Below are 12,905 nucleotides of genomic sequence, written 5' to 3'. Positions count from 1 at the left end.
CAGGCACCCATACACACCAAGACAGATGGAAAGACATGGATAAACAAGAGAGCCGAGACTTTCGCCGACGGAGACGAAGAGTAGGGGGGGTAGATGGGTAAAAGAGAGTGTAGGAAGGCGGGGGCTGCCGTTGTCATAACCGCAGCGTGTGTGAAGTTTGTGTGGGCGACGGATAGAGCGCGAAAGTTGGTGTGTGTGTGTGTGTGTGTGTAAGACAGGGAGAAGGGGGAGAGAGAGCAGAGAAGTCTGTGATATGTATATGGGTGTGTGTATATATAGAAGCTTTTCATCAGTTTCCTTAGTGACTGACTGTGACTGAGACTGTTCTGTGCTCTGCAGAAAGACAGAAGAAATGAGAGACTGGGAGAGAGAGAGAGAGAGAGAGAGAGAGAGAGAGGAGCAGTGTTTGCTGTGGAAAATTTCAACGCACTTTAACATTTCATTGATTCTTATCACCTGGTGATTATAGAAGGAGTTCTGATGCTATGAGTCAGTTGTAATGAAGCATCTATCTGCATCATGTCTGGAAAGTATGACTGTGAGGACGTTGCAAAAGTTAAAATTGCAGGTTTCATCTTCGTTTATTCCCACTATATGTCGGCCACAATAACGCTTTGGTCTTAACCAGTAAAAAGAAGAAAAAAAATTGATATCCAGCTGACTAAAATAGCAAAGGGACGTTTTCAGTTTCATGTTACACATAAAATCCATCACTCATGAAGAAAAGATATAAATTCTGAGGATGTGACAGTTTTATAACGAGGAATTTAAGCTCAGGGATACTAAAACATATTTTGCAGAAGGAGGGACACTCTATCTTACCAAGTTATGATGGAGTGGTGATGTTTTAGACATTTACCCGGGCTCTCCAGTTGTTGCTGACATCCAACTAAAACAGGTTTCTTCATCGACACGGTCGGGCGGCAGAGAGAACTGATATTTATGTGGGTCTGGGCTGGAGTGTAGCCGGGGTTTTGGAAGTGGAGAGAAGTAGTTTTGTGTGTTTTCAGAAATGATCAAAGGGCGTTGATGTGTGATGACCTTAGCCAGACTGAGAAAGTTTCAAATGGAGAACAAAGGTGAAGATGTTAGAGAGAGAGAGAGAGAGAGAGAGAAAGAGAGAGAGAGAGAGAGAGAGAGAGAGAGAGAGAGAGAGAGAGAGAGAGAGAGAGAGAACTCAAATCACCAAACTAAAGCCGAGATCTTTCATAACTGATTCTCTCCTTATGCTTATTCTCCACCCCCACTCTCCCTCCCTCTCTCTCTCTCTCTCTTGTACGGCTTTCACTTGACGACAGATTGTAAACAAACCCACACAAATGAATTATGATTAAATGCCAAGAGCCTCCAATTGGTTGCCAGGGCAACAGACGAATGTTTCTGTGCCGTTGAGGTCACCTGAAAGAAGCAGAATGGATTGTGAAGCAAATACAGTCTCGTCTGGTTTTCTGTCTCTGTTGATGCGACTTTCTGTCTGTAACTTAACTTTGTGCATGGAGTCTATTTGTATCCTCTTCTTTTTTCTTCTGTCCTTGTCATTCTGTATTTGTAGCCTACTTCCTGGTCTCTTACTTTTAATACTTTTTTTTTTTTTTTATCACTTTAGACATGGCTCGCCGGCAACATTACAGCTGCAACAGTGGATTGTTTATAACTTCCAAACCCCAAAAAACCTTGAATATATTTTTAAAGAGTAATGTTTCAAAACAGATGTATGGTTCCATTTTGAAACAGGAAGGAGATGTTGCGATTTTGTGGTCACTGTTCATTGCTGTAGAAAATCAGGAACTATATCTTTACAACTAATGAGAGATCAGCACCTCCTGAAAGTCAAACTAAACAAACAAGACCAAAATGAGAGTGCATGGCACTACTGTCACACAGTTTGATTGAGTGTGGAGAGCTTACCACCAAAAGAGCTTCCAAAATAAAATAAGAAAATGATCCCAATCACATTAAAGATTGCCACTTTGCAATGGTCTCGACCAGACAATAAAGCAGGGTATGATTTTTCTTTGTCCCTTCCCCCTCATCATAACCAAACTTTAGACTGTAAAACCAGTGGTTTTCTCTCTGCAGTCGTTAAGTGGAGTCTATGAATATCCAGTTTAGCACAGGACTGATATCTGACAGGAAGACCAACCAACACAAACAGGATGTGTTTTTAGTGCATGTTTAGGCCCACCGAGTCTAGTGGGACTCATTACAGTTCTCCGTGTGTATGTGTGTGTGTGTGTGTGTGAGCGTGTGTATGTGAGTGAGAATGTCTTTTAAGCGTGCGCTCACTTCTTCTTCCCTGTACATGCTCCATCTCTTAGCATTGAGGAGCACATTTCATCTATATTTACTTCCAAATGGTCTTTTAACTAGGTCAGCTAACTAACGGAAATAGACTGCTGTACACTGACAGTGTGGTAATCAGTCGTGACATCTAGTGGTGGAAAGTAGGAAGTGCAGCCTCGAGCCACCGGCACTGTATCTGCACAAGAGGAAACTTTGAGTAGACAGTGGTTATAATGTGGTTTGTCACTGTCGTTGATCTCATTGTGGTGTGTTCTTCACAAACCTCCATGTTTATGGGTGTTTCCTCATGAATAAGTGTGAATGTATATGTGTAGGGCTGTAGCAGGTTTTACTGTAAGTGTATTGATGCAGTCAGGAAACACTTAAACATCAGTAAGGCTGGATGAAAGATGGATGGATAGATAGATTTTTGAATGTATGGCCTTTGTTCTGTTGGGTGGATAAAAGAAATACCAATTTAGAAACATCACCTTCGACTCCTTTGAAATTGTGATGGGCATCTTAATCTGTCATTTGACATTTGATATGTCATGATTAATCAATAAATTGTGAAAGCGCTGACAGATTAATCGTAGTTCCAGCCCCTCAATTCAAGCATATCTGTGTTTGTACATGAGTTTTCCATGTGTCACTCTTTCATGCACTCTCACTCTAATCTCTACTGCTCACTCTCTTCCTCCCTCCCTCCCTTCCTCCCTCCCTCTTTATCTCTCCCACAGTCCCCCTCTCTGCCCTTCTCACTGTAACACCCTCCCACCCTCTCTCTCTCTCTCTCTCCCTCTCCCTCTCTCTCACTCTGTCTCTGCTTGTAAGCGGTCTCTGGGCGTGCAGCCAGCTGGCGTGTGTGTGTTTTTTGAATGAATACCTGATGAAGTTGGCCGAGCAAACCGTGGGAGGGGCCCCGTGTGTGTGTGTGTGTGTGTGTGCGTATGTGTGTGTTTGTGTGCGTCTGTGTGTGTGTGTGTGTGTGTGTGTGTGTGCGTGCACTCAGTGTGTGTGTGTGTGGGGGGGGGCAGACAGTGTGAGAGCTCTGGCTCGCATTCAGCCCCTTGCATAATACACGTTGGAGCTCTGCATGCGGGACTCCCTCCCTGTGGGCGTGTGCAAGTGTGTGCTACCAGTTTTGTGTGTATGTGTGTGTGTGTGTGTGCGCGCGCATGTGTGTGTGTGAGTGAGTGTGTGTGATCACCTGAGTTTTGTGTGTGACACTGTTAGTCAGGGAGCTTCCTGCCTCGCTGTCAAGATTTAAGAGAGAGAGCTGTTGGCTGTGTATGAGTGCGTGTGTGTGTGTGTGGGAGCGTGTATGTGTGTGTTTGCGGTGTGTGTGTGTGTGTGTGTGTGTGGAGGGTGAGAAAGGCTGAGCGCAGTTTGTAGCACAAGTACACTGAATCTGCCTGGGATTTTCCGCTTGAGGGGGAGAGAGGGAGACGGAGTGAGACTCAGGGTGCTTTACAAGGGACACAGCAGAGCAGGAGCAGAGAGGAGTTGAGGGAGGAAAGGAATGAGAGAGGGGGAGAGGGAGCATGCTGCAGAAGTGGGCTACTCCTGCTACCCTGGTAAGTACACTTCACACAGTTTTGCGCTCGCTCTCAATGAAGTGTGTGGGGGAGCGAGAGAGAGTTAGTGTGCGTGTGTGTGTGTGCCCTGAACGCTTGTCTTGTTGTATCACAGTATGTCATTTGTAAGTGCGTACTGCGTCTGCCCTACTTTTTCCTACAATCGTCGTCGCTCGTTTCTCTCATTTGGCGATCGTCCTGTGTTTCCCCTCCCCGCTTCTCTTCTCTTTTTCCTCTCTTCTCTTCTCTTCTCTTCTCTTCTCTTCTCTTCTCTTCTCTTCTCTTCTCTTCTCTTCTCTTCTCTTCTCTTCTCTTCTCTTCTCTTCTCTTCTCTTCTCCTTCCTCTCCCCTCTCCTCTTTCTCAGGCTCTCCCTCACTGTGTGTGTGCCCCCCCCCCTGCGCCACCCCCCACCCCTCCACCCCTCACCCAACCTCAGGGTTGTCAAGGGGTGAGAAAGTGCAAGTCATGCAACGCTGCCTAAGTGTTTGTTTTCTGAAAGAGGCTCTCTCTTTTTCTCACAGTCGTTTGTTTCTCTCCATCTCCGTCTCTCTTTGTCTGTGCTACTCTTAACCACTCTCTCTCTCTCTCTCTTTCACTCTTGCTTCTCTTTTTCTCCGTCACCCCTCCCTCCTCTGTTCCCCTGCTTCCCTAACTCCATCTGTCAATGGCAGATCCTCCATTACTCCCTCACTATCTTACCACACTCCCCCTATGTGTGTGCGCGTGTTTGTTGTTGTTTGTGTGTAATCACTAGTGGAGGGTGACAGTGAATAAAGTGGCAGCCTTGTCAGAGTTCCCAGTCTGGCAAGGGTCCCTGTAATGTGCACATATGCAAACACACACCCACGCTAATGAAAAACCACACAGACAAACAGCCACAGAGAGACATAAAGAAAGAAATGGAGAAGTGGAGAGAGACAGAGAAGTATAAGCCTGCAGCAACTGTACTTTCCAGTTGAACTATATTTAGCAGTGAGATAACACATCACGTTGGACTTATCCCTTTGATCATGATTATGATTATGACTGGGCAATCACGCACACACACAAACTCCAATGGAACAGACATATGTAGCCCATGCACACAGTTTTTCTAATGCTGCAGCACTTATCTAAATGCTCCGCAGCCTAAATTGTTATGTGTTGATTAGTTGATCGGCAAAACAACACAGAGCTGCTATTTTTGTGTAATTATCGGCTACAGCACATTCTGAACTGAAACTCCAAAGAAGTAAACATTCATTGATTTGACACCAACATACAATGAACATATGACACATGTAAATACATCCTGCAACGTGCTGCCCTTTGTGGTTTGCATCTTGACATGACGTGACATGACATGACATGACATGACGCTCATATGATTCAACTGTGGATGCTGCTGATTATGTTGACACTTGACACATAAATCAAAAATTCCAGGTCCATAATCCAGCTCAAGGTTCCCAGTAACAATGAAATGCAATGTTGCATTCAGGTCCTTGTTTAAGGGGAGGTTAAGTTGGTTTTTTGTTTGTTTGTGTGTTTGTTTTTGATGGATAACATAAACAAGCATTTGAATACAGATTACGTCTTGTAACATCTTGGTGCTAATGACTTAAGTCGAAAACCTTAGAGCTGACTGCATTAAGAAAATCTACAACAACATAACTGGAGTTTAATGGCTGCGTTTATGAAGTAATGTCATTTATTTGCTGTCGTTTGAAAGTGATTCAGTCAAGACACAACACATACTGTAACAGCCTGAATATAATCTCTTTTTTTTTTTTTTGGCTGCTTTTTTTGAGTCGCTGCACAAGTTTACCCGAGTAAGGAAAACAAATTTGATTGGTCGTTATCGAGCGGGCGGGATATTCAATGTTGGGGCGAGACCGAGCTCGGTGTGTGTGTGTGTCTCAGACGTTTGATTGACGGATGACGGATCCAATATCAGTGAGCAACGTGACGCATAATTCGTGTGCCTGCATTATCCAATGCGAAAAAAAACTACCCCACTTTCATCCTGGATTTACTCGAAAATTGAATTTTGCACAAAGTTTGGGCTACATCGTGTGATAGATGAGTTATTACACTAATTTTAAGACCCACAGTGGAATCAAATTCAATTTACTTTTCTGAACACCTTTAAGTTTAGAAAGGAGAGTCGTTGCCACTGTAGAACAGTGAAAGCCAGTCTTTGTGTCTTTAAGCGTCTGTTGTCTGTGTAAACATTTTGTAATTGTTGTAATGACCATATCTCTGGACATACCATTTCTTCCATACTGGTTCATGAAATATTAGTTCAAATCAGGCTCCCAGAGGGGAAGATCAGTTTTTATGTGTGGTGTGTGTGTGTGTGTGTGTGTGTGTGTGTGTGTGTGTGTGTGTGTGTGTGTGTGTGTGTGTGTGTGTGTGTGTGTGTGTGTGTGTGTGTGTTCATGTGCGCGTGCATACGTGTGTGTGTGTGTGATGTGTTTCAGAGTGAAGGAGAGAGAGGGTGACTTATATGCACCTCCACTGTTTTGACCGTAGAAGGACAATAGTATAGTGCATGAATGAACGATTCAGGTTACTGACACACACACACACACACTTGTTTTTTTCACCAGAATCCCCACAGGCTTTGGTAAGGGGCTGTGTGTGTGTGTGTGTGTTTGTGTGTGTGTCTGTGATCGTGTGTGTGTGTTAGAAAGAGACAGAGAGAGAAACCAAAGCACATGCAGGACGGATGGCTTGGGTTACAGGTCATCTGATATCCACACACACACACACACACACACACACACACACACACACACAGTGCAAGCTCAGCAAGATTAAGGTGACATAGCTTTTCAGTGAATGTGTGTTTGAGTGTCAGTTTCAATGAAGCTGTACTCTCTCTTTTTGCAATGTAGGTCAGTGCTTGCACCTCACTCTCATACACCTGTTCTCCCCTCTCCCACACCTTCCCACCTCCACCTCACTCCACACAGTCGTTGTCTCTGCTCTCGCTCCTTCTCTCAACATTTCTTTCTTTCTCTCTCACAGCAGGATAAAGCAGAAGAGAAAGAACCACGTGTGAAAGTGTGTGTGTCTCACCCAGTGTTCCTTTGTATTAGTTAGCAAGTTCCCATATTTCTCGGCTATTTCCGAAATTGTAAAAGGCAGCACTAATGCATGAAGTCAAATCACTTTTCTGGTAGCAGACAGTTGCTTAGCAGCTGCAGTGCCATACCACACTAACTGTATCACACGCACTGAATCCAACAGTGGTAGGCTACAATATATCCCATTACACAATGCATACGGCCTCTACAGCAGTTTTCAGAAACTTTTTTTCCCCCACATGCCAGAGTGAAGTGTCAGAATCGACATACCTCGCTCTGAAGATAAAAGCGGCCGTAGACGGCAGCATGAACAGATCTGTGGCTCGATGCACAGACTGTCAGTGTTTGATGTGGCAGCTGATATGAAATGGCTCTGATCTGTGAGCTCTCAGACACATAATATTCCTCTTATCTTCTAGTTTTAATTCAGCGAAGAGCCTGGTGAACACAAACAGAATGGTTAGTCTTTTTTTCCCCCCACACCAACTGTATTCTGTACAGCACAGTGAATGATGTGTGACGTTCTGTACAGTATGGAAGAGAGACAAGACAAGATCAATGTGGGAGGATGCCTTAAGAGGAGAAGCCAGGACACGGAGAGACCCAAGATTTAAGAACATAAAACCATTAGACGGAAGAATGATAATTGAGAATGGAGTTATGAAGGAAAGGTGGGCAGGCTGAGGCAGGACAGGAGAGGAGAGGAGAGGAGAGGAGGGAGACGCAGAGGAGAGTACATCTCTGTGCTAAAAGCACACTGATCAACAGCACCTCTCAACACACCTCTGAGTCATGCCCGCTTGATTGAACAGATGATGTGTGTTTGATAAAGTGTGTGTGTGTGTGTGTGTGTGGGTTTCCATGATCACAAAACTACCTGCATCGAGTGTGTGTGTGTGTGTGTGTGCAGGTGCTCCCGTACTGTATGTGCACATGAATTTGCATGTTTACTCCCACGCCCGTCTCTGTAGTTGTGTTGTAGTAGCACTGCGACACTTCTTAAATCACAGGAGTCTGCCTGAGTTGCAAGATGTCCTCAACCTACAGAGCACACACACGTACACACACACACACACACACACACACACACACACAGACAGAGTGGGGGCAGTTGTCATTCTGCAGGAATTAGTAAATAAGCCTGAGGCAACCTGGGAGGTGTTGACCCAGTCGTTCTTGTTGAAAGATTCAATCTTATGTGGCTGTGCAGCTCCGGAGATCGGATCGTCCGACTCATCAGCAGCACAAGAGGCTGCCTGTTACTTTCATCATTCTGCTCACAACAATCAACACTTGAATGATGGGTAATAGTGCAACTACAGTTAAGTGTTAAGACACTAATTAGTTCTGGGTTTGTACAGCAACAATGAGTTAACTTACTAAGATTGTATTTTAACAAAAGACTTCCTCCCTTCCTTAAGGAAGGTTCTTGGTGGTGGCATCCGGTCTGCTACATGGTTTGTAATGAAAACATTAGTCTGTATTTTGTATAAAATAGGAGGTTGAAGGTATCAACAAACAAACATCAAACAAATGTATTTGTTTATTGCTGCATTCATTTAATCAACTCTTAACTCTCTTAACTCTCGGGTGTTTAGTGGTGCTTTGCAGTTTAGAAGTGAGGTGCTCGTTTGCCCACTTTCAGGAGTACAAATATACTTTTGTATACAAGGCGTGCGTGCGTGCGTGCGTGCGTGCGTGCGTGCGTGCGTGTGTGTGCATGTGCGCGTGTGTGTGAGTGTGTGTGTGTGAACTTGTGCTGTGTGTCAGGGAAAGAACATGTGTCAGCATAATTGAATATACCCAGGTGTCAGTGTTTGAGTAAGCAAGATGGGAATGTGTGTGTGGGTCTGGGTGTGTGTGTGTGTGCGCTTGTGGGTGGCTGTGAGGGTGTGAGTGTGTGTGGGTGGATGCATGTGCTTGAAATGCCTTTACATTATTTATGAGATTCACACTAAGCCTTCCATCTTCTGCAGCAGGGGGTCCTCACTAACAGATGGCGCACACGCATACATGCACACATACGTGGTGCACTCTCACACATACTTTGTTGAGTACAGCACAGGTCCGTTTTTGGAGGTCCAAGTACCGCAGGTGTCGGAAAGTTCCTCTCGTTCCTCCTCCTCCTCCTCCTCCTCCTCCTCTGTTCAGTATTATGATTATATGTGTTTTAGTCTGCTTTTGATCTAAAGGTGTCTTGAGATATAAGTGTAAATAAAATATTGAGTGTTATAATGATTATTTGACTGTACTTTCTGGGTTTATTTTATCTAAGCTTCCAGTACCATTTCCATTAATATACTGCAGTAACCAGATTGAATACACATCTTTTAATGAGCAGTGAACCTCCTGAATGCCGTGTTGCAGACAGCATTATGTTGACTCATAACCTCTTTTTCATCCTTCAGAACATTCTTGTTCTTTTTCTGAATGTCTTGTTACAGAACGTCCTTGTGTCAGTCCACAGCCTTGGTTTCTTTGTTCTGGAGCTGTTTGTTGAGCTCTAGAGGTTGTTGATGTGGGGCATCATTTTGTTGGCTCATGGCCTGTTTGTTGACCTTCATGAGATTCATGAAAGTATTTCTCAATAGTTTCTCTTCTCAGAGTCTGATCACTGTGCTCCTGAATGAGTCCGTGCAGAGCATCGCTTCGCTGGCACATGGTGCTCCACTGTGTCTTGTTTTTCAAATTGATATCCTGTTTTTGCCAGAACCATGTGTTGTTCTCCAACTCCCCAGCCTTTCTCTTGAATTTACATCTAGTCGCAATACATGATCTCTGATATTTTAAGTTGCTAGATTGAGATCAATACATTATTTTAAACTAATAGCAATAATTTTAGATTTACATCCACACACAAGAACAATAACTTTGACAGTGTAAACATGGTTTTATACACAACAGGAGTGAGGCCACTGCAGTCCAGACCAGGGTGCACTGGATAACTTTCAGGGTGTCAGCTTGTTTCTTTTTCAGCTGATGCACATGCAATGTTAGAAGCCAGAAACTCAGTCATTATGGCTGCTGTCAGGGTGACAACACTGACATCAGCCACTTTACACACAATGTCAGTGACCTTAAATTTGTTTGCATTTACTTTTTCATGTCTTTGAGATCTGCACTGTTAAAGTCTCTCCGTCTCTCTCTTCCACAGGTTTGTGCTGTGTGTGGACGGACTTGCTTTTGCAGGGAAATGATTCCGCATGAAGTGCGGCACACTCGGCCCCCCGTCGCTCTCGGCGGCAGCAGCAGGTGTGATGTCGTGTCACTCTCCCCTACCACACTGAGCTCACCCTCCAGACGCTAAAGACCCCTGGACTGAACAGACCGCCCTACCCCTCCCCATCTTACCACCCCTCCATATCTTCATCTCCATCTTTAATCCTTCCTCACCTGCTCCTTAGGGCCTGGATTTTCTTTGTTATCAAGAAAAGACCTGATAATCAACGCCGGCTTTGGGTGAACTGGCTAGAGAGAGAAAGAGAGACAAGATTAGAGAGGTTAATTCATAGCTAATTAAAGTGAGACAAAGGACAGCACATCAAACGTGAGGGAAGGAGCAAGGAAAGTGAAATAGAAAGTAAGAGAGCGGGGCAACAAAGAAAAGAAAGGAAAAAGCTAGAGAAGTCCAAAGGTCGAGGAAAGATAACGCAAGTACGGTTGAGGGACGTGAGGCGAAATCATGAAGTCCAACCAGGAACGCAGTAATGAATGTCTGCCCCCAAAGAAGAGGGAGATCCCCTCAAGCACATTACCATCTGAAACCCGTTCGCACATCCTGCCGCCTGCCAGCGACAGCCAGCGCACAGAGAACATGGCCTGGCTCGCTAGTGTGGCTGGTGGGAACGAGAGCGGCGTGCGTGGGCACCACAGCTCCAGTCAGCTGGATGGGCCCCAGTATAAATCCCTCTCCTCCACATCAGACTCTTCATCCTCCTCTTCCTCGCTGAGGCTAGTCTCATCTCTTTCTACGGTTTATACATCCGCGTTGTCACAATCGGCAGTTGGAGGAACTGTCCATTACACCCAACTGCCTCCCAATCTGCAGTTCATAGCCTCTCCCTACTCTGCCCCGTACACAGGCTACATCTCCCCTCAACTGCTCCCGCCTCCCCCTCCGCCTCCCCCCCTCTCCTCCTGCTCCTCCTCCTCCTCCTCCTCCTCTTTGGCTGCACAAAGACCCTCACACACAGAGACGGCCTCTGCTCATTCGCAGACCTCCAAACATGACCACCAGCGAGCATCCAGCGGGCGGACCTCCATGCCTCCACCCCCGACAGACCTCGCCCCTCACCACGTTCAGATGTCGACCTCCCCGCGGACTGTCCCGTCGCCTCATCACCAAGGAGGCATGCACCTTCCTCACCAGTCGCTGCACCCACACCACACCTTGGGCCATGGGATGTCCCAGGTCGTGGTGCAGTATACTGACGGACCCACCAGGAAAGAGGACGGCGGATCCAGACACAGAGAGCTCCACAACGGAGAGCTGGAGAGGGGCCGGCGGTTCGGAGTATCCCCCGAAACCAGCCACTCGAAGTTGGGGAGCAAGTCACGGGATGCTGCTTCTTCTTTGTCCGCCTATGAGGCTCGCCAGCTGGTTCTGCCATCAGACTACTCTACTCACGATCCCTCAGGGCTGAGAACCTCTGTCTTGCTAATGCCCAACAGCCACGGGGACCACCAGCTGGCACCGCCCAGAGCCAGCCCTGAGAAGTTGACAACGTCTGCCCCCGCGCACCTGGAGAAAGGTGGCATCATCCTGGGCAAGCCCGTCAATCGAACCCCCTCCTCCTCCAACAACGCCTCCTCGTTCACATTTCCACCCCCGTTAAGTGTCGACAGTCTGAAAGCCGCTGTCAGCACACTGCCTCCCCAGACAGTTATCCAGACGACCCACAGTGCTACAGATTCGCTGTCGATGGGGCTCCCCTCCACCAGTATCTACCCCCAGCCATCCATCATTGGTTATATTGCAGGGAGCAGTGGAAGCCAGCATACGCCAATCGGCTACCACACCAGCCTACAACAACACTTACTCATTCCTGGAGCCCAACCTGTCATTATCCCAGTTAGCGGAGGTGGAGTCACCGCATTGGAACCCGTAACCTCCCATGTGACGTCATCCTCCCAAGCCGCACCTTTTCCTACCACACTCCCACACACGTACATTGCTGCCGCTGCTCCCAAAGGAGAAACTCTGGAAACCCCGAGCGGCTCGTACCACCAGGCCGCTCCGGGTGCAGTGGTCCAAGCCCAGCTCCATCTCCCCATCGTTCCCGCACCGCCAGGCCTGGTTGCTCCGTCTGCTCCTCCTCCCCCATCCAACGCGGCGGTGCCTCCCTCGCTGCCCCCGTACTTCATCAAGGGCTCCATCATCCAGCTGGCCGACGGGGAGCTGAAGCGCGTGGAGGACCTGAAGACGGAGGACTTCATCCAGAGCGCCGAGATCAGCAGCGAGCTGAAGATCGACTCGTCCACGGTGGAACGCATCGAAGGGAGCCACACCTCACCCAACTTTGCTGTGGTCCAGTTCTCAGTTGGTGAGCACCGTGCACAGGTGAGAAATGAGTCACCATGACCAGTGCTGAAACATTTACTTCATTAATAGATTGGGCAGTGCAGAAAACCTTAATTCATTAACAGCAAATTAATAAGTTTCACATTTTAAGACATGCTTTAATTCACTTTGATACACTAAAAGGTTGTTACCAGACTGCTCTTGATCTGAAATAGGAAGTTACAACCAGCAGCCAATTAGCTTAGCTTTGCATTAACACTTACTGGAGTTTCCTCTGGTTGCTTGGCAACCTCACGGCAATGGCAAGGCCCCAGGAATTCAATGCTCCTGCCGTGCACATACGTCCCCATGAAACTAGAAATGTTGTTTTTACACTATGACTTTTGTGCAGATTAAACAAACAAGATATATTGTGTTAATTTATGCTAATTAGGTGGTCTGCCTTGCACTGC

The 12,905-nt window shown here is 46.5% G+C and overlaps 1 protein-coding gene across 3 annotated transcripts in view; it reads left to right on the top strand.

The window, feature by feature from the left end:
- Positions 1-12,905, top strand: part of atxn1a (ataxin 1a) — a 90,814-nt gene that overhangs the window by 70,124 nt on the left and 7,785 nt on the right. For 2 of the 3 annotated variants that reach the window (XM_085791583.1, XM_085791584.1), the window contains one exon: positions 10,087-12,492. In XM_085791583.1, the coding sequence (XP_085647709.1) occupies positions 10,615-12,492 (1,878 nt within the window). In that variant the 5' untranslated portion in view covers positions 10,087-10,614. Of the gene's footprint in view, positions 1-3,629; positions 3,861-10,086; positions 12,493-12,905 lie in introns of those variants that run through there. The other variant, XM_085791585.1, reaches the window with a different exon arrangement.

Source organism: Trachurus japonicus, chromosome 11, assembly GCF_045865225.1.
Source record: "Trachurus japonicus isolate A0001 chromosome 11, Traja_1.0".
Lineage (NCBI taxonomy): Eukaryota > Metazoa > Chordata > Actinopteri > Carangiformes > Carangidae > Trachurus > Trachurus japonicus.
This window is presented reverse-complemented; position numbering and strand designations above follow the sequence as displayed.